We start from the raw sequence: 21,812 nt of genomic DNA, 5'->3' as shown, positions 1-21,812 counted from the left end.
GTACAGTGCATTGCTGCCGAAAATTGCCTGGTGTGTTGATATATGTACATATGTTGAGTGCCTTCCACATAAAATTGTTGAAAACAATAATTGCACATTTCATTATAATTTTCTCTCCTTTAAAATAAAGCATTAACACGTTAACTACAAAAGACTGAGATTCATTTTGATAAATTGATTACAGATCTATTGTCAGATTGCACAAAACTGATCAGCAGTCTCTTAATAATCTGAATCATTCCACGTGCAGTGTTAGGCTTTGTTCCTAGTGGCATAGGCTTGATAAATGTAGAGCCCAAATCTAGGGCATGTCATCTTTCTTCCCCTCAGCTTGTTTTTGTTCTTCAGTGTGACCTCACTTGCAGTAGCTGTGTTTTTTTAAATATTTTTTTTATGTAAAGCTCAATATAAAATGCGTATTTTCCAGGCCTTTTGTATTAAGCTGTTGCCTTTAATCTCTGTATAAATACACAAATGTAGCAGTATTAGCAAGTGTCTGCACCTTCTGAATTGGGTCTGTTCTGAGCCCTGCCCCTCCTCCCTACGCTTTACAGGCGAGGGAAAATGAGGATGATGATGAAGGTGCCACGGTGGACTCTGCAGTGGGTTCAGGCTCAGTGGCTGAGAGCACATCTTTGAACCTGGAGCCGCGCTCCGAAGCCTCCAGTGCCACTGTGAGTACTCACAAAGGCCCCTCCTCTGCTCTTGATGCCTGAACTGAACATTGATCAGAATGTAATGGGCATGCAAGGTGCAGTCTAGAGCTCATGCTTTGTAAGCTTATGCTTCTGACCTTCTAAACAGATGGGAGAATTCTTTTATATTTATATATTTAGCTCATTTTACCCTTTTTCTTAGTTTGTCATTGAATGTTATTGAATTAGTTTTATAGAATTGGCTCATTTTTTATATTTGTGACATTAATGCAACACAGCATTGATTTGTATGTACAGATTATATATCATGTTAAAATATGCTTTGGTGAGATATAGGAGACTGCAGGAAGAAATTTGATGTTGACTCATTTCCATGGAACTGCTTGATGATGATATTTGAAGCTTATGCAGCTCAACAGGTTATTCTTGGTAGATGCTGCCCTTTTACTTTCTTTTTATCCTTTAGTCAGAGACGATACTATTCTTAGATGCTCACTGGCTAATTATCTGCTGCAGGTCGCCGATAGTCTAATAACGTGTTCAGGAAAGTAAATGTCCTTGGTATTAGAGTTCAACTGAGGATAAAGCAATCAAGCCTTAAAAGGAAAAGAGAGCTTCATGGCACTTTTACACTGTGTGATATGGCTCGGCTTGCTTTCTTTTCCACTGCAGTTAGTACTGCTTCAAAGTGGGTGGGATTATAAACTAGTTGCTCCACCTCTACTACCGTGACTCGTGTCTTGTGTTGCAAATCCAATGATGCTGGAAGTGAAGATTCTCTCTGACCATAAAACTCACCTGTCTGTAGCTTTCTAGTTACCCTTCAGACCTTGATTAGCTTGTTCAGTTGTGTTTAATTAGGGTAGAAGTAAAACTCTGCTGGGCTGTGGCTCTCCAGGACCGACATTTGCCACCCCTGTTTTACAGTTTCAGTACAAAACGCCTCGTGCTCACCCTGTCAGATGCTCTGTGCACCTTATGTGAATGGAGCCTCATCACCTCCGTTTACCCCGACTCCACCCCCCAACCCTGATAGTACTAAAAGGTTGGCAGGTGGTGATTATATTGCAGGGTGTGAGTAGAGGGTTCTCAAAATTGTGTGGTAATGTCATCTTTTGGCTCATTTCCACTGTGCCGTACGGTTCAGTACAGTACAATATGGTACGCAATTTTTTCCGTTTCCACTGTTAGAAGTTGTGAATGATACCAAAAAAGCTAACTGTACCGTCCCACTTTTTTGGTATCCTTCCATTGGGTTACCTAGCACAGCAAAGGGTACCAAAAGAGTAGAGCTAAACTCATGGCAGAACGTTGATTAGTTGACTAGAATCATCACTTTTGCGTGATATAAGCTTCTCCTTCACTCGTTCCAATTTGCTTTCCATGAATGTTGGGCTTATTTACAGCAGAGTGTGCACACACACAAAAAACCCGTGTATTTTATATTTTAACACAGACAAAAGCATTTCTCAATATGCGTTCTTGTCTGTTCTTGTGGACTTGTGAAAGGTCATTGCCCAAACACCCACGTAATTTTCTAAATATAACTGTTATTGTGTAATAAAATGTTTTTCAGGTGAGAATGTAATTGTTGAAAACTTAAATCTGCGGCTTATTTATAAAGATAGTGCCTATATGAAAATTTGCTATGCTGATTTCGGAGCTCTAGGCGATCACCAGGCGTTCAGTGCTTATGTATTCACTGAGAGCAGCCTTAGCTCAGCTAGTCCTTCTGACATTTGCCGCTGGCTCTGATGTCTCTATAGTGATTAAACATGAGATACAAGGATCATTTTGGGTTGGCTATATTTAACAGGCATTCGAGGCCTCATGAATCCATTATTTATTCCTGGTCATATTGTTTTGGCAGACCACAAAGTTATGTTTAACTTTATATATTTAATTTGAACCTCAACATAGTACGATGCTGCAGCGTACGATTGACTGAACTGTTTGCTTTTGTCTTTATTTCCTCTTATATGACCATCTTATATTTTGTACTTATATTTTTTATAATAGCTATTATCGTTCATTAAAACTTACAAATAACAAAAAGAGGCAGAGTTTTTCTTATTGTCTCTGTTCATTGTCGATCAATACTTTGTCATACACCACACCTACCAAGTAAAGGTACTATTGGTAGTGGAAATGCCAGCCTAATCAGGGTTACCTGTACGGAATCGTACTGTACTGAACTGTATTGTACCGTTCGGTTGAAACAAGCCATTTGTAACAGCTTCGAATCAGTACAATTCACACCAACAATGTTCAATACATCACAGAAAACCAAATTATTCCCAAGGCATAAAATCAGTTTACAAGATGAGCTAATGTAAGATACATCTTTGCATACATATTTGAAAATGACAGCTTGGCTGGTGGTGATCCTTGTTGTTGGCCTAGGCCTTAGCTGACTGGAATGTCTCTATAACAACCTGCAGCCTCAGCATGTTGTTGCTATTGCATAGTTCCACAGGTTGATAGTAGTAATTTTATCTAATGATATCTTTCTCTTTCCTTCTTCTCAGGGCCATGGGTTATGTGGAGAGCAGAAAGAAGAGCTAGAGAATATGCGAAAGCAGCATGATCTACTGAAAAAGATGCTGGAACAGCAGGAACAACTGAGAGCACTACAAGGCCGTCAGGCAGCACTACTGGCCATGCAGCAAAGCGCTGAACAAGCCATAGCAGTGATGGATGACACTGGTGCGGGGAACAAACTTACTTCATGCTACTTGAAATTAGACTTGTTTCAATTTTTATTTACATTGTTCATGTGTTACAGTTGTTACAGAGACTACTGGAAGTGTGTCTGGCAGGAGCATTACCTCAGAGCTCAATGATGAACTCAACGATCTTATCCAGCGTTTTCATAACCAGCTCCATGATTCACAGGTACATACGCACCTAACCAGACAAATATTTATACATTTATGTATAATTTATTTTCTGTGCAATATAACAAATAAAAGACTAGAATTCATGACATAAAACATTTTCATGCTGTAGACTTTGAAAATGTAATATGGTAAATATTAGTTATTGAATATATATATATATATATATATATATATATATATATATATATATATATATATGAGTTGTTCCGATTCCGATACTAGTATCAGAAATATCACCGGTACCACAACAAATTCTGGCAATCGGCGAGTACATGAACCCATATACCGATTCGATACCATTTTCAAGACCTAGTTATGACTGTTAGCTTTGCCTAACCGCTACACGTGCATTGCAAAGACAGGAAGATGTGCTGTGTTGCCACAAGCAACCTCTGTTTAGAGCAGCGAAGAAGAAATGAAAACGCGTTAGCAGCACTGATCTATATATGACTGGATCGTTCATCACGTTCTAAACTGCCAACAGACAGTGAAGCCGCTTCTATATTATAGATCAGTGGTTAGCAGTATGTCCGCTGTTTAGCAGTATTTCAGACTGGACCAACCAGACAGTAAAACAGCGACTAGGGATGCCACGAGTACTGGCACTTCACTACCAAGACGGTGCTGAAAATTAAAAAATGTGATGATACCAGCGTCTCTGTAGTACCGGTAGTAAGTTACTGACTCCAGAGTATATTCTGTCCCCACAGCTGCGTTCATTCGTTTCTGTGTTAGTCTAAGCGCAGGGCTCCATACTGTAGCCGAATATATACTAGTGTCTGTGAATATTAAACTGCAAAATACTATTTAAATATTACTCCTGCAAATTCTACATCTCTGTGGGAGACGGGTGCAGATGCGCGGGAGCTCGCTGTTTTGTAGTCTCTGCTGTGTGTCACTATATGAGGACACGAACGCATAAACCATCACTTTTTTTTTTTTTTGGTTAGTTTTATTTGAGAAAACTGTCATATCATAAACACAGACACTCAAAGATCTCCATGGCGAGTAAATTGACAATATATTAAGCTACTGTTGTAGCCTACAGTAGATTTAGCTAAGTCTCTATATAGTAATAATACTCTCTTAATAATAATAATTATGCCTAGACGGTAGCTTGTTTTTTACTTGTTTTGTTGTAAAGAGATTATCTGATTAATATAGAATTTTTTATATTCCTAGACTTATTTGTTGCAGTTTTTTATACACTTATATTGTAAAACTAAAATACCTTTTTTAATTAATATAGAATTTCTTATATTCCTAGACTTATTTGTTGCAGTTTTTTATACACTTACATTGTAAAACTAAAATACCTTTTTTAGTTTGCAGTGTTAGATCTTTGGTTGCATTTGAAGTTCTTTTTCGCTTAAGAAAATAAATATTACTGTCAAATCCATGTCAGATAATAAAAATACTGTTATAAATACAGTAGTTCACCATGTATTTGTTCATGTTTTATCAAGGGATAAGTCCGAAGCACACCATAAAATAATTCTAGCAATTTACACAGGGCTAGCAGTATATACAGATACACAGACTTCCCAAAGTATTCATGGACATTTGCTCCTCTTAGACAAACAAAAATGTAATAAATTCTAATGTTCCTGTAGCTCAATTGGTAGAGCATTGTGCTATCAAGCATAAGGTTGGGGGTTCGATTCCCTGGGAACACATGATAGGTAAAAATGTATAGACTGAATGCACTGTAAGTCGCTTTGGACAAAAGCGTCTGCTAAATGCATTAATTTAATTTAGATGCAAAAATATGCTCATGCTGCATGTATACAGCATCTTTGTCTGGATTGTGATGTTTATATCGCTTTCTGTGAAATCAGGTGTTTAAGGTTAGTCAGAATCCACTATTTTTTTTTTTCTTTAATATTTTTATTATTAGAAATAATAATGAACTGATTTAATGTATTTTTATTTTCAAATAGTTATAGTTTCCTTTTTTATTATTATTATTTTTTTGGTACTGAAACTGGTTCTGGAAACCATTTGTTGTAATGTAGAATTAAGAGCTCATATTAAAGAGCTTATGTTTTTAGTTAAATCATGGCCATAAACTGTATGTTTTTAAAGACTTCAGGAGAGAAAATTATGTTACTTAGAGCTTGATCCTTGTCTTTTATTTTTTCCATAATTGAATTGACAGTGTCCTTAAAAGTCCTGGAAAATGATCACTGAAAAAGTGTGGAACTTTTTTTTGTTCCTAAATAAAACAACTAACTACTAAATGTCCGTTTCTCTTTCAGTCCCAGACGGTCCCTGACAACCGAAGACAGGCAGAATGTCTCTCTCTTTCAAGAGAGGTGTGCCGATCACGCACTAGCCATAATTCCAGGAGTCAGTTGCCCTCCTCTGCCCCACTAACTACTGCATCAACTTCCACCAGCACTAAACTCACCAAACTACAGGAGCTACAGGACAAAAAGCAGACCATGGACAAGATCCTTCAGGAACTCCACTCCCTTAGAGACCAGACCCTTAACAACAGTTCCTGTAAGCCCCCTTACACACCACATCCAGCCCCTTCTCTTTAGAAAGATTCAATTTTAAATTTTTTGCAATATATTTGGTGTTGTGTTAGATGCATAGATGCAGTTGAGGGAAAGTATGCTTATTGATTAAATGATGTGTTTGTTTCTTCAGGTCAGAGTGTCAGTCAGCGTGGTGCACGCATGGGCATGTCACAGCGTCCGTCTGTATTGGGTAGAGAGGGAAATGGGCCACGTCCAGTGAGGCAGGACTCTTCCTCCTCTTACACACAGATAAATGATAACCATCCTGCTGATAAACTCAGGTTACTCTGTTCATCCCATTTGATCTAACTTTCTTTCTTTTTTCTTTCTGTTTTTTATTGTTAACTTTTAGCAGTGCAGTGTGTTTGAAGTCTTTTTTGTCACTCAATGCAGGAAACTGAAGGAGGTGCACAAGCGTTTGAATGAATTAAGAGAGCTTGTTCAGTATTATGAACAGACATCAGATATGGTGGTGGACACAGTAAATGAGAATGTGAAGGAGGATGATGAGGAAACAGAGGACGGTTCACTCTTCGAGGCCATGTTTGATTCAGAGCAGGAGAACCATGTACCAGTCACCAATATCAGGTACAGAATAGTCACTTGAGTATAAACATTTTGTGTATACTAGGGCTGCTCTATTATGGCAAAAATCATAATCAAGATTATTTGGGCCAATATTGTAATCATGATTAACATATGAGGGGGCCATATGATCAAAAATTGTTATGAGTGATTTATTTAAAGATAGTTATATATATCAAATATTTATTTCCTGTAAATAGGTTTGCTATGACATCTACATTGTAGAGACCAGCAGAATTTCAAACAAACAAAAAGTCCTCAAAATTATTGAAAATTATTAAACCGTCAGTAATAAAAAAAAAGCAAAGGACAAATACAATAGAATAAAAAGATACAATTGAAACAAACTGTGATTTTAATTTTTTTTTTTTTTTAGCAAAATCTAAATCAGTTTACTGCCTACTACAGACATTAAAGGAGAGGTAAAATGCTTATTTTCACTCAATATCCTGTTAATCTTGAGTACCTATAGAGTAGTACTGCATCCTTCATAACTCCAAAAAGTCTTTAGTTTTATTATATTTATAAGAGAAAGATAGTCTGTACCGATTTTTCCCGGAAAAACACGACCGGCTGGAGGCGTGACGTGTGGGCGGAGCTAAAGAATCACGAGCGCCAGTAGGCTTTTGCGTTGAGAGCGTTTGGAAGCTGTGACATTACCGTGAGGGAAAAACCATCATCCAAAACAAACCATGGCTAACAGTCAGATTCAGCCGTTTATTTATGATCCAGAATCAGATCCAGAGGCTGAAACTGAACAAGAGCAGCAGCAGCAACGACTCGCTCCGAGCGGGGCTCGAACCCGGGTCTCCGGCATGGGAGGCGGACGCACTAACAAAGAGGCAGAGCAGTTTTACTCACCGCCTGTGGTTCCAACACACTATCGTGACCCTTTTTCGTTGGGATTACATCATCCTTAAGAAAAAAACGATGCGCAAATCCATCGTCAAACTGGGCCTTGTTTGTAAAACAAGCATTTTAGAAATGCAGGGAACAAACACAAACACTTGCACAACTCCGTTGATGCTCTGTAAAAATAAACTCCATCCACTGGTCCCTTAATGCTGTTTTTTTTGGTAATCTGTGCAGGGTTGTCTTGCCCTGGCAACCAAAAACACACTCCTTTTGTGACATTTCACGACGCTCTCGCTCTGATCAGTGAAGTCTGTTGTGCTCTCAGTGCTCTGCTATACGGGAGCACGCGCTCTTCCGGCAGAAGTGTCCTCAGGACCCATATAAGGAAATTCCACTCCATCTAACGTCACACAGAGCCATACTCGAAAAAAACTTTCCGAAACTTGTGACAAACCGGAAGGAGTATTTTGGGAACAAAAATACTCCTTCAAACGTACAACTTAATTTTTGAAACTTTGTCCATGTTTAGCATGGGAATCAAACTCTTTAACAGTGTAAAAAACTCAGTATGGATGAAATAGCATTTCACCCCCCCCTTTAATATTCAAATGTAAAATGTCTTCACTGTAAGAGTTAAACTTTTGTTTCTTATTAAAGCTACAAAAATCCTTCACTCAAGAGTAGTGTCTGATTTTGAATTTGTCTTTTGTTGTTTGGTTAATCACTCCACACAGCGGCAGCAGGAAAATAACCAACTGTTACTTTAAGAGCCGCACGTTTCCTATTTACCGTTACGTGCATATTTTTATTCTCAACTCTTTACATTCATATGAAATAGTCTTCTCTTTTAAATGTAAAATTAGGTCAGGTAACATGCCAAAACATTTCCTGTCGCATTTCAGTGTGGGTGATTCAAAGGTGATTTGTGATTTGTGTGATTTAAAGGATACAATGTTGCCTCTGTTTCTGTGAGAATTGTCCTGAGAATTGAAGGAAAGGGAAAGTAACTAACTATCCTTTTTTTTTTTTTTTTTAGAAATCCAGCCCAAGCACAGACTCCAAGTAACTGGATGGACATAAACAGTTTGACAAAAGCTCATGGTGCCTCCAATAATAGAGATGGCCATCTGAACACAGAATGTGAAATCAATAACCGCTCCACAGCCAATCTCCACAGTCTCAACGTCCCTTCAGTCATAGGTCAGACCTTGCAATCTTTCAAATCTATAAATATTCACCATTGTGCAGTTTCTGTCAACATAGTCAGTCTTTTTACAGAGTTATTACCGTATTTTTCGGACTATAAGTCGCACCTGAGTATAAGTTGCATCAGTCCAAAAATACGTCATGATGAGGAAAAAAAACATATAATTGGACTATAAATCGCATTTATTTAGACCCAAGAACCAAGAGAAAACATGACCGTCTACAGCTGCGAGGGGGGGCTATGTGCTGCTCAGTGTAGACTACAGGAGCACTGAGCAGCATAGAGCGCCCTCTCACGGCTGTAGACGGTCATGTTTTCTCTTGGTTCATGTCAAATTAATTTTGACAAAGTCCGAAAATATGGTAATCTAAAATAAAAAATAAAAACATTCTGTGCTAACAAAATTATCAACTAGAGACCTGCACTCCCACTGGACTACCGTGAGACCCACGGGACACAACAGAGTACAGCATGGGACAACACTTGATGGGCTAGTGCGGGTACAGGCGGGTAGACACTCTCGCATGTGCGGGATTTAGGAGAATAAAATGATTCACGGACCTCCCGCAAACAACCCTTTATGCACACCTTGGCTATCCTTTGGCTAGTGCATTTTTTTTTGTCGCCAGACCGATAACTATTTTACACACACGTTCAAATATATATATATATATATATATATACAGCCGTATAGAAGGCATACAGTTTTCGGAGAGAGTGGTTGAAAGACTCAAAGTGGCTCTTCACAATTTATTTATTTTAAATTGTTTTGCATTATCATATTAGAATGCCAGTTCAGCCGGGACAGGCCTTACGATGGTGATAAAGATGAAGATGATGATGAGGCACAGGAGGATGATGACGGGGCAAGAGGAGGACAAGGAGGCAGAGGCAGTGACGGTTCAGGGTCCAGTCGTAGAAGCAGTCTAGTTGGTGACGCAGATTATGCTGAGAAAGTCCAACGTCTTCAAACTGCCAAACAGAAACTCAGACAACTTCAAGAACTGGTGGCCATGGTGCAGGTGAGAGTCTGGAGTCACGGGGGTAATTTGAAGTTATGGTCATTCATAATGCAGAGCTGCCAATCTCAAACCAAACTGCTGAGACCATCACTTCTGTCAAGAAGCTGCTAAAACACACCTTTTCTGCAAGCACTTAACCTCCCTATTCACTTAAATCAATGCACTTACACAAACACAAAAAAGAAGTCTTCTCTAGCTTGCTTCCTAATCCAGTTGTCTCTTATTAAACCTGGCAATGTATACAATGAACATTCCTGGCCCTTTTGTAAGTTGTTTTGGATAAAAGCATCTGCTAATTGCATACATTTATATGTCAATGCAAATATGTTATGAGTGTAGCTTGTATAAGCAAACATGTTCTCTGGATCTGTTATTGTTATTGTAGAGTGATGATACAGATGGTACTACAGCTAATGAGGATGAGGGTTTGAAGCAACAACCCAATAACACCCGAGCAACAGCTCCCAAAATCCAGAGAGACATCGTCCTTTCTGAAAAGTCCAGGTTTGTTTGTGTTCCTCATATGGAAATTAGATCTCTGCTTGCATTTATAGTTCATGATGTGTTGTTTGTAAACATGCTTTGTTTAATATCATGTTTTACAAATGTACTGTGTATGTATAATACCTGTTTTTCAGAGAAAAATTGTATGAGGAGAAACTCAAGCAGCAGCAGCAAGAGCTAAAGCAGCTCCATGAAGAGAGACAGAGACTGATGGAGATTCAGGGCAAGATACAAGACTTACAATGGGTCTGTCCTGACCTTCAGGTACTTCAGACATCTGCACTTTTTTTTAAAAACACAATGTACAGTTGGTAACTATCATATACACAAACAACTACTGAGATGGAGTCTTAATTTATTTGATCACATTGTGTTCTGTCAGTCGTCTGTGAGCAGTAGTGTCAGCGGTCAGATGAGGAAGATTCCTGCAGCAGCCTCTACTCCTGCTACTGTACCGTTACACTCCTCTTCCTCAACTAAAGCCAACACTAGTGGCCTCAAACCCACTACTGAGCCTCCTCCAGTTACTGTCACTGACAATGAGGTAAGTGTGTAATCAAAATACCAGTTTTGCTTCCTTTTATATATGAGGTGGAGTTTTCAAGGTATAATTCACCCAAAAATGGTAATTGTCATATTTTACTTACCCTCATGTCATTCCAAACCTATGAGACTTTTGTTTGTCTTTGAAACACAAAGTAAAACATTTTTAATGATACCAGAGAGATTTCTGTCCCTCGACAGAAAGTCCATTTCACCAAAATATTTAAGATTTGAAATGTTCATAAAGAAATCAAAATAATCAATTTGAATAAAACATAAAAAAACACTTCTGAAGACACAGTTGCTTTATATGATGAACAGATTAAATTAGTTTGGGGCAGTTGTGGCCTAATGGTTACAGAGTTGGACTTGTAACCCAAAGGGGTACAGGATTTGTAGGTGGAGGGGTTCGAATGAGCAGCACTCTCATGGCTGAAGTGCCCTTGAGCATGGCACAGAACCCCCAATTGCTCCCCGAGTGCTGGAAAATATAGCTGCACACTCCTTCGGGTGTGTTCATGGTGTGTGTGTGTGTGTTTGTGTGTGTGTGTGTGTTTGTTCCCTACTCACTGCTGTGTGTGTGCACTTGGATGGGTTAAATGCAGAGCACAAATTCCGAGTATTGGTTACCATACTTGGCAAATGTCACAACTTTTTTCACTTTCAAATTTACTTGCATAAAATTATTGACCAGTGCACATCAGATATAATCAATGGCAGCTCAGTCTTACCTGTGTGACACGCAAGAGCAAACCTCACTGGTTTTTGAATGTCAATCAAGTACATTTGATCTTCCATGTACTATATATACATATAGATTTAATTAGAGGGACACAAATCCTTTGGGTTTCTTTAAAAATATCTACATGAGGTTGAGTAAGTTATTGGGATCTGTTTGCAGAAAGGGAAAGAAGCCCAAGTTGAAATGTTTTATTTGTATTAGCTCTGGTCGGAGATGCGAAGGCATCAGATGTTGCGTGAGGAGTTGAGACAGAGGCGGAAACATTTGGAGAGTCTGATGGCAGAGCAGCAGAGGAGAAACACAATCAACGATTCTCCATTCAGGAGTGATACACATGAGACCCAGTCGTACAGCCGTGATGAAAGGTGATACATGGCTTTGACAACTCATGGCTTAGAGTTTAAAAATTTCTTTTATAAATATGCTAGGAGGATTTAATTTTTAAGGTGCTAATTATAATTTTTCCATCAGAACTGTGGCCACCTGGGGTGGTTCGACACAGTGTCCCCTTGGTGATGATGATGATGATTACTCTGAGGTGGGGGCTGAGGAAAATATTGACATTGAACATGATGAGGGAGAGGAGTCCAGTTCCACCAATGAGATGCATGCTTGCAAACAAAAACAACACAACTATAGCAGGAATAACAGAGATGGGTAAATACATAGGCACACAATTAGCTATACAATTTAACTATACATCAAACCCATCAATTATCAACTGTCTTTTTAATTCTAAAGTCTGAAAATTCGAAGGGAAATTAACAGAAGTCCTTCCCCCGGTGGATCAAGAGGTCGTCCTCGTCAGCATCCACAGAATGAAAGAGGAAGTTCCAATAAATCCAAACGGCAGGAGAATCTACGATGGGCGGCTGATCTGTCTCCTTCTGAGGGTGATGCACCAGCACACTGGCAGGAGCAGATCACACACCTTCAGAAACAGCTCAACTTCAGCACTACCATGTGCCAAACTTTGCTACAGGACCAACAGGTCAGAGAGTGTGCAACATTAGGGATGTATCGGCTGATTGATTAAAAACAGCTAAAGATCACAGCCAAATATATTTTGACAATCAAAAAGTGGTTGAAGAAATGTGTAGGACTGCAGTTGTCTCTTGTGAAGAATTTAGGGCTGAGAAATTTGACACATTACTTTTTTTAATACCACCTCGCTTGAGCTGCCATTTTGTCTACCAAATCGGCATCAGACAGTGTCTATCTGCCAAAACATTGAGAACAATTTTACAATTCCAAACCTCGGTTCAAGTGGCAGCACGAGTCTCTTATACAACTGATAGCATGTGATGTAAATGAACATCAGAAGATATGTTGAAAGATTCAGAACAACCTTCCAAAATGTATCGTGTCTCATGCAATCACCCGATCAGTGTTTCGACCGTTGAAAGGCATCAGGAAAACCGCTTGTTATCTTTGTTACTTAACATTGCATTTACATCAGATAAGTTATCCAGTGTTCACTGTTGGTTAGTTAGCTACACAAACACTAAGCTTATTTACTGTTAATTATATATATATATATATATGTATGTTTGAATAAATCTGTCACAAAGAAACTGCCTTATTTGCAATTGTAAAGAATATATTAACTTATCAAATCAGAGGGTTTCCTGTATAGTTTACAGCATTAGTTGAGAGAGATTTGTTCTAGAGAAAACAATACTATCGCTATCAGCAAAATAACATTTGAACAATGGGCTATTGGTATAGAAATTTTGAGTCAGTGCATCCCTAATATAACATTTTCATTTATCAATTTTTTTCCACTGTGTTTTTTTTCCTTACTAACAGCCTTTCTATTCCCCACTCTCATCTCTAGACTCTCTCATACATGCTGCAGGATCTGCTCACAGGTCCCTGTGGTGTTGTGCCCAATAATGTGACCTCTCCTCAAATCCCTCTCATCATGCACCAACTAAACCAGTGTTATACACAACTGGCTTGGCAGCAGAACAATGTCAATCGGTATGTCTTTAGACTTTAACAATCTAAATATCAATCAGAAGAATGGATCTATGTCAGATATTAAGTGTAAGAAATTAGGCATTTAATGTAGATGCTCTACAGTTGAAAAGTTTGGCGTCAGATTCTTTTTAACTTACAAAAGTCTGCATTTAATTAAAGAATATAGCAAAAACAGTAATAAAAAAACTATTTTCTATTTTAATGTTTAAAAATATGATATAAAGAACATTGTCTCTTTTGAGAATGTATTTATTACTGACCCCAAAATTTTGGATGGTAGTGCAGGTATGGTTTCATATGTTATAATTATATAACTGTTATAACTTTTTTTTTTTGGGCAGATTGAAACAGGTTCTGAATGATCTGTTGTGGCAGCAGCAGAATCCTGCATTGACAGGACAACAGCAAAATCAGAATGTTGCGTGTGATTCTGCATCATCTTCTCTATTCGTAAACTTCCCACCTGTCAATACACTAAGAATGCCTGGACTGCCAAACTTCTCTCCTTTCCCTACTGGCAAGTCTATTATCTGTCTGTAACTCATTCAAATAGTGAAATAACCTAAAAAAAAAAAAAAAAAAAAAAAAACGATTTTAATTAACTTCTAACCTTTTTCTTTCACTTTTCTTTTCTGCCTTTAGGCTTTAATTTCAGTCCCTTGTTTCCCTCCTCAGCAGGAGATTTCCAGCAGAACCAGGCCGGTTCAGATCAACAACATGATCCAAACATATCCCTCAAAACGGAATACATGAGTTTCCCCCCTCCGCTGCAGAGATCTCCACTCAACAACACAGAGAAACGGTAGAAACGTTTTTACTGTATTTTGTATTAAGGTGATATAATCATGATTATATTAAACACAGTCAGGTTAAAATGCAAGAATAACCTATAACAAAAAGGAACTGAACCATGCCTTCTGTAATTTATTTCCCTCCCTTTATAGGTTTCCATCTCAGCCTGATACCGTGGCCAACGCTAATAACTCTAGCTGGTTTAACTCCTCTCTGAATCGCTCTGGTCAGAGAACCACCCTCCCCTCAGACCATTCAAGTCAGATAGAGCAGAACTCTCCTTCCTCCTCTCCTATCCCTCACCCTTCCACTACCCAGGATCTTTCTTACATACCTGACTCCCAGGAATCAATGAGCAGCCTTCCAGATAGGGTAGATCCAACCACTGTCACCAAGAGCTTCAGAGCAGGGCGCAAGGCTGCAGCACAGGCCAGCCTGGCCTCGAGAGACAAGACCCCCAACACAAAGAGCCGCCGCAGGAGAGGCAGGGGACGGAAGAACACAGGTGTGTGTATTAAATACAGCTTAATAGCACATAAAAATGTTTTATTTAATATTTAGGTTAGAAATCCCACAATTCAGTCAAATGGAGTTCAGTTTTGTCTTTCTCACTTTCAGCATCTGTGGACAGTGACAGTGTTTCAAGTGACTCTCACTTTGACCAGGACAGAGAGCGCTCCTCTCAGGTCAAATACAAAGATCTCAACCAGGGTCTGCTAGACAAACTGACCCAGGAGAAACTGGACAGCAAGGCTAAGAACAGCAAACCAAATGACCTTTCATCTGGTATGCCTTTTCATTGATTCTGCTACAGATAACACTGGATAAAACTAAACAGATCAATGTGTAGAACAATGAGAACAGCCTTGTTATATAGTCTATGTTATGTTCTTCAATCAGAGAAGCATCTGCTATAACATTATAAAAAGAAAACGCAATTTCCTCCATTCTTATTTCATTTAAACATCATTTAAACCTCTTATGTCTCCATTCCCTTGTATTTTATAGTGTTACTCACCAGTTTCATTTATTTTTATTTCTTTCTATTTTTGTTCACATTTCATTTTGGGTTTTGTTTTTGGTTTCTTCACAGCATATGCTTGGAGAACACCTTTTCTCTCTAACAGAATTGCATGCACTGAAGTCCCAGGTAACTCCATGTTCACCAGCTGTTTGACCTGCTAAATACTTGTCAACATTTTCTTTTTTTTTTTTTATCTCCTTTTTTTTAAACTGCATCCACATGCATAAGGTAGTACTAAGAACTAATATGTAACGCTGGCCCACAAAACCAGTCTTAAGTCACTGAGGTATAATTTTAGCAATAGCCAAAATAACATTATATGGGTCAAAATTATCTATTTTTCTTTTATGCCAGAAATCATTAGGTTATTAAGTAAAGATATTTTGTAAATTTCCAGTTGTAAATATATCAAAACTTTATTATTGATTAGTAATATGCAATGCTAAGAACTTCATTTGGAAAACTTTAAAAGTGATTTTCTCAGTATTTCGATTTTTTGCACCCTCGGATTCCAGATTTTCAAATAGTTATTGATATTGTCCTATCCTAATAAACTTATTTATTCAGCTTTCAGGTGATGAATAAATCTCAAATTTTGTAAAAATTTACCCGTGTGACTGGTTTTGTGGTCCAGGGTCCAGGATTTATACCTTTGCCTTTGAGTTGAAGTCACAGATCTGAGCGTGGTTTAACACAAAAACATCTCTTAAGTTGTCTTAATTGTTAAGTGAGCACAGTGTTTTTAATAATTGTGTGAAGTTCAGTACTCAAGGTCTTGCTATGTAAAATGTCTTCCACAAATATTTTTTTGTTTGTTTGTATAATTAGTTTGCACATACAGCAGTTGTTTGATCTACTCCCAACATGCTTGAAGAGTTTCAGTAGATTGCCTGTTCATTTTTCATTTTGTTCTGTGTGTATTCTTTTCTGTAGACGTGAGCAGTGATTTCTCTCTGTTTGAGGCGCTGAGAGAGACGATCTACTCTGAGGTGGCAACTCTGATCTCTCAGAATGAGTCTCGCCCTCACTTCCTCATCGAGCTTTTCCATGAGCTTCAGCTGCTCAATACAGACTACCTGCGCCAGAGGGCACTCTACTCACTACAGGTACAGTACACAACAATCAAAACTGCACACTTTTACAGACATAACAGGCCCCTGTAGAGACTGGATGGTTTTCCACGATTTCTGCATTAAATATGGAGAAAGTCTACAAAATGGACTCTGGAAAAAATGAAAAAATGTGTTGCCCAAACCTTAGAATGTCAAAAGAATGATCAACTAAATACAAATATGCAGGTGGCATGAATTATATATATATATATATATATATATATATATATATATATATATATATATATATATATATATATATATATATGTGTGTGTTTGTGTTTGTGTTTTTGATAATATACACGTTTATTGTTTTATAAATATTAACAATTACTAGAGATTTTTTTTTTTTATCGGTTTGTTGATTTCTCACATTTATGACCTCTTTGATACCTTTTTCAAAGACTTTAAAAAAAGAGTCTGAATACTTAAGTTGAAATTGTAAAAACGTTTTCATTAATCACATCATTTTCACAGCCTTTGGTTTAATAGCTACTTTATCAACAAATCAATAGAATTTTGTATTTTTAAGGATTGTTTTGTGATGACTGCCCTTTTGTTTTTAAAGTACTAACCATATTTCATTGTTGGCTCTGACTGGCAGGACATTGTAACGAGGCACCTGACAGAGAAGAGTGTGGCTGATGAGCAGGCATCGTCTTTGGGTCCGGCCATATGGGCCACAGGCTCCCAGTCAGAGCTCACACCTAGTGAGAGCTTGGCTACTAGTGACAATGTAAATACATCTGCTCCCTCATTGCTTTTTGTTTTTTCTCTCTTTAATTTTAACACGCTAATTTTTGCTGATGTGTCCAGGATGCATCTGAGAAGATTGTAACCGTTAAATCCAACTCTGTATTGAAGAGGGTAGCAGATAGAGACTTGATGGACAACGAGAGCCTGCTGTCCACCTCTTCCAACCTTGAACCCTTTGCTAGTGATGACCTGGGTAAGAAGACAGCGCTGTATGCGTCACGCTACCACAATCATGCTTGCTTTGCTGGGCTTGGTCTGAATCTTATCATGCTACTCTTGAATACTGTTATGTTTCTCTCTCTCTCTCTCTCCATTTATTTCCTTCCTGCTCCTCCAGGTAACACAGTAATTCATTTAGATAAGGCATTGGCCAGGATGAGGGAGTATGAGCGCATGAAGCTGAGGGCTGAGTTTAACACAGATAACCCTGAGCACAGCCCCGGAGCTGCTGCTGCTGCCGCCTCAGCACTCACTCAAGGTACTGCTGTGAACACTCTTAGACTGCAGAGTAGAGCCCTTCTAACATTTGTTCTATTTCCCTTTGCTTTTTCTGTTTCGAACCCCTTTCTCTCTATTCATATCAGTCATGTTGAATGTTGAAATTTACTTGATGATAAAATACATTTAATTCATTTAAAGTTTAGTAATTATTATTATATATCTTTTTCTCATTATTTTTGACAAATAAGCTTTTGATTTATGTAGATTTTAAAAGATGAACACATGTAAATAGAAACCAAACATCTAGCGAATGGCTGGTTAGAGAGTTATCGCTTGACCACCTTACTGCATTGTAATCTTCTTATGATTCACTTTGGCTTAATCATGATTGAACTGCACAGATAATCACGGCCAGTGCTTCTGTCTTGAAGGAATAATCCAGGCTTTTTACAATCTAATGACTGTGTATCACGCTTGCGGCAGTGTCTTGATTTTCACAGGCTGCAACTTTGTGTCCTATAGAAGATGGTCTTTGATGTTATACCTAGAAAAGAAGACCTTTTGATAAATTTCCCTTTAATTAGGTTTTCTGAGAGTTTGCTGTTAAGGATTATGGGGGTTGAATGTTTTTAATTAGCACTGGTTAAAGCTTTGTTTGCTTTAAACATGTATATAATGAATGATTGGGTTTTATATCCTTTTAAGTAGATGTACTTGTGTTTTCATGAATTTTCTGATTGTAGGTGCTGGACATTCGTCTACAGATGCACATTGTCCTCAGATTGACACACAACAGCTTGACAGACAGATTAAAGCCATAATGACAGAAGTTATTCCATTCCTAAAGGTGAGCTTGCTTTACTTATCTCTTTAAATTTAGAAATTAACTATCAAAACTGCAGTTTGTAGACATGCTGTCTTGCTAATGTCTTTCTGTCAGGAGCATGTTGGGGAGGTGTGTTCACACCAGCTGCTCACATCTGTGAGACGCATGGTGCTCAGACTCACTCAGCAAAATGATGAAAGCAAAGAGTTTGTTCAGTTCTTCCACCGACAGCTGGGCGGCATCCTGCAGGTAAGTACAGGTCTAATGTTTTAATTTGTCTTTCCTAATGTAATTAGCTGCTTCTGTTCTTTTTTTGTCTTCATCAGTAATTATTTGAATTTATTTATTTTTAAGATTAATTAGTAACTAATTATTTAGATGAATTAGTTTTGAGAATCATAGTGTGCTAGAATATTTGAGCATGTGATGCCCTAAAATGTAGTCTATGTAGGAAGGCCACTAGTTGGATCACAGCCTACAAGTTCTTGGTTTTGTGCACAGGACTCCTTGAGTAAGTTTGTCGGGCGGACGCTGCAGGACTGCGGTGAGGACCTGCTGGTGGAGATCTCTGAGATCCTCTTTAATGAGCTTGCTTTCTTCAGACTGATGCAGGATTTAGATCAGAACACCTCTAAAAACAAACTCATAACCAAGAGACGCTCTGATCACACATCTCCAAAACACTCACCTCACACCGAGGTAGGCTTGAGTGATTAATCATCATCATGTATGTTATGATGCTTCTGTTTTTGAAGAGAATGCTTGATGGGATTTTTTTTTTTTTTTTTTTTTTAGGAGGCGAAAACTATAGAGAGAGAAAAGACAATCTCCCCATCATATTTTGATGAAGACAGAGTAAGTTATAATTGTTGATACACTTGCAGCATTCACATAAATACATTTAGCAGATACACTGCTTCTGAATCTTTGTTTAAGCATGGGGTTTTAGTAATTCATTTTATTTTTGTTATTTCGAGTCTAAATGTTTTGAATGTTGAAAATTGAACTTTTCATCCTTAGGATCAGGATGAGACTGAGCAGGGAGGGACGCTTCATGAGAAGGAAGAGGACAAGGAGAAAGATGCACAGAGCAGTGAAGCATCTGAGGTGGAAGAAGAGGAGGGAGAAGGGCTGCCTCTTTCTATAAGTGAGTTTATCTGAAACATACAGACAGTAAAAGAAACTGGAAAAAAAAATAGCTTGGCTTTGGAAATAAATATACAGTACTTTTCATTTCAAAGTGGATTTTATTCCTTTGGTGGCTGTTACTCCAGTCTTCAGTGTCACCATGGTCTTTTAGAAAAGTCTTTTGACTTTTAGTCGTTTCCTTGCTGAATAAATCCATATGTAAAAAAGATTATATTTCAAGTGATTACATGTTCTTCCTTTTGATTGGTGTCACTAAAACGCCATCTATTGTGCATTTAGTGTTTACTGTTCTGACTGTTTGACAGTACCCATTAGGAGTGTTTGCTGGAGGTTGTCTGTCTTATCGTCTACAGGCTTACACTGTTCTATAATGTATTTGACTTTGATAAGAATCTGTTTGACTTGTGTGTTGAGTGAATCAAAGGTTTTTAAAAAATTTTGTTTTAGGCCTGTCGAAAGCAGAGACACAGGCTCTATGCAACTACGGCAGTGGAGAAGATGAAAATGAAGTGGAGGAGATGGAGGAGTTTGAGGCTGGGCCTGTTGAGGTGCAAACATCATTAGAAGCCAGCATGGACAACACTAGTGAACACAGACAGGTGTGTTGGCATTCATACGAGAGAGCAAATAATCAGAATCAGCTCAAATTGACAAACACTAATAATGACCTGTTGTGCTGTTCCAGGGCTCTGCCTTACAAAACGAAGACCCCCAGGAAACCAAATCTGACATCGAAAACTCAGAAAGCAGCCAATGTAGGCCTCTTTATTATAGCCTTAAAGGGTTAGTTCACCTGAGAATGAAAATTTGTCCATCTTCTACTCACCCTCGAAGCATCCTTGGTGTATGCGACTTCCCACTTTCAGAATAATCCAATCGGAGTTATATAAAAAAATTTTCCTTTCTCTTCCAAACCTTTTAGTGGGGTAAGCGGGTCAACAGTTCAGAAGACGTGAAATAAAGTGCGTGCATCTGTAGTAAAACATCCCTCATATAGCTCTGGGGGGGAGGGGTTGGGGGTGAATAAAGGCCCCCTGTAGCGAATCCATGTGTTTTTGTAAGATAAATATCTAGATTTATAGAACATAATAAACACGTTTTTTCTTACATCTGCTGACTCTGGGATATGGATGATGTTCAGACGGAAAATGTAGGAGCAAAGGAAAAACCAGTCTCCTCTTGGCTTATTTTGAAATCCTCCACCGTTTTTATTTACAAATCCTCATTTTGTGCTTCTAATTCGTGACCAGCGTTTAGTTTTGTTTTGTTCTCTCTCTGCGCAGCGCTGACGAACTACGACATCCACCTGCACGTCTTCCGGTTCCACGGTCAGCAGAAGTGAGAAATAAGTGTTTATTATGTCTGAAATCTGGATATTTATCTTACAAAAACACATGGATTCACTACAGGGGGGCGTTATTCATCCCCCGGAGCTGTATGAGGGATGTTTTATTACAGATGTGCGCACTTTATTTCACGTCTAAAGAACTGTTGACAACAAACACCCGCTTACCCCCATTGAAAGGCTTGGATAAGTAAGTACAATATTTAATATAACTCTGATTGGATTATTCTGAAAGAGGAAAGTCACATACACTTAGGATGCTTCAAGGGTGAGTAGAAGATGGACGAATTTTCATTGTAGGGTGAACTAACCCTTTAACATTTATTGGGGTATTTACACTCAACACACTCCATTTTGTCTCCCATTTCAAATAGTGAAAAGCATAAAATCTGAGTCCAAAGACTTGGTTCAGCTTCCAGAGGAGGGCAGAGAGGAGGCAAAAACTGGTTCAGGAGATGAAAGAGAAAAGGAGGACTCTACGGTTTCACCAGCCCAGGAAACACCACAGAGCTCAGACTCAGCCAGTCCTGACACAGAGTCTCCGGTCATGATCAACACTGATGTATGTCTCACTCTCACTGCAAACCCCAGATCATCTCTTCTCATCAAACATCTTTTATTTCTTTATTTAGACTGACCAAATTATCTTTCTCTGATTTTTAAAAAAGGTATAATGTTTGACTTTTTATAATCTAGGAGGCAGGGTCTGGAAATACCAGCCAGAGATCAGATGAGGAAGATTTTGTTAAAGTGGAGGGCCTTCCTCTTCAAATGTCTCTTCTGTGTGAGGTAAAAGCTTGAGTAGTCATGTTAACATATTCGTTTATAAACTGTATGACTTCTCC

General features: G+C 38.4%; 1 protein-coding gene across 7 annotated transcripts in view; it reads left to right on the top strand.

Moving 5' to 3' along the window:
• Positions 1 to 21,812, top strand: part of LOC113080949 (pericentriolar material 1 protein-like) — a 32,866-nt gene that overhangs the window by 9,844 nt on the left and 1,210 nt on the right. Inside the window, exons 6-38 of one of the 7 annotated variants that reach the window (XM_026253018.1) lie at positions 555 to 674; positions 3,185 to 3,362; positions 3,442 to 3,551; positions 5,815 to 6,061; positions 6,212 to 6,362; positions 6,475 to 6,669; positions 8,558 to 8,721; positions 9,515 to 9,750; positions 10,136 to 10,254; positions 10,389 to 10,518; positions 10,637 to 10,798; positions 11,741 to 11,904; positions 12,011 to 12,196; positions 12,323 to 12,530; positions 13,377 to 13,522; positions 13,864 to 14,039; positions 14,198 to 14,324; positions 14,467 to 14,819; positions 14,933 to 15,100; positions 15,408 to 15,464; positions 16,272 to 16,444; positions 17,055 to 17,186; positions 17,267 to 17,399; positions 17,544 to 17,684; positions 18,391 to 18,494; positions 18,588 to 18,722; positions 18,975 to 19,172; positions 19,269 to 19,328; positions 19,494 to 19,620; positions 20,070 to 20,221; positions 20,308 to 20,377; positions 21,342 to 21,529; positions 21,664 to 21,756. In XM_026253018.1, coding sequence (XP_026108803.1) covers positions 555 to 674; positions 3,185 to 3,362; positions 3,442 to 3,551; positions 5,815 to 6,061; positions 6,212 to 6,362; positions 6,475 to 6,669; positions 8,558 to 8,721; positions 9,515 to 9,750; positions 10,136 to 10,254; positions 10,389 to 10,518; positions 10,637 to 10,798; positions 11,741 to 11,904; positions 12,011 to 12,196; positions 12,323 to 12,530; positions 13,377 to 13,522; positions 13,864 to 14,039; positions 14,198 to 14,324; positions 14,467 to 14,819; positions 14,933 to 15,100; positions 15,408 to 15,464; positions 16,272 to 16,444; positions 17,055 to 17,186; positions 17,267 to 17,399; positions 17,544 to 17,684; positions 18,391 to 18,494; positions 18,588 to 18,722; positions 18,975 to 19,172; positions 19,269 to 19,328; positions 19,494 to 19,620; positions 20,070 to 20,221; positions 20,308 to 20,377; positions 21,342 to 21,529; positions 21,664 to 21,756 — 5,103 coding nt within the window. Of the gene's footprint in view, positions 1 to 554; positions 675 to 3,184; positions 3,363 to 3,441; positions 3,552 to 5,814; positions 6,062 to 6,211; positions 6,363 to 6,474; positions 6,670 to 8,557; positions 8,722 to 9,514; positions 9,751 to 10,135; positions 10,255 to 10,388; positions 10,519 to 10,636; positions 10,799 to 11,740; positions 11,905 to 12,010; positions 12,197 to 12,280; positions 12,531 to 13,376; positions 13,523 to 13,863; positions 14,040 to 14,197; positions 14,325 to 14,466; positions 14,820 to 14,932; positions 15,101 to 15,407; positions 15,465 to 16,271; positions 16,445 to 17,054; positions 17,187 to 17,266; positions 17,400 to 17,543; positions 17,685 to 18,390; positions 18,495 to 18,587; positions 18,723 to 18,974; positions 19,173 to 19,268; positions 19,329 to 19,493; positions 19,621 to 20,069; positions 20,222 to 20,307; positions 20,378 to 21,341; positions 21,530 to 21,663; positions 21,757 to 21,812 lie in introns of all 7 variants that reach the window. The other 6 variants (XM_026253017.1, XM_026253016.1, XM_026253015.1 and 3 more) reach the window with 6 other exon arrangements.

The sequence above is a fragment of the Carassius auratus genome, unplaced genomic scaffold (assembly GCF_003368295.1).
Source record: "Carassius auratus strain Wakin unplaced genomic scaffold, ASM336829v1 scaf_tig00032605, whole genome shotgun sequence".
NCBI classification, from domain to species: domain Eukaryota; kingdom Metazoa; phylum Chordata; class Actinopteri; order Cypriniformes; family Cyprinidae; genus Carassius; species Carassius auratus.
The sequence above is the reverse complement of the archived record's forward strand: the minus strand, read 5'-3'. Positions and strand labels throughout refer to the sequence as shown.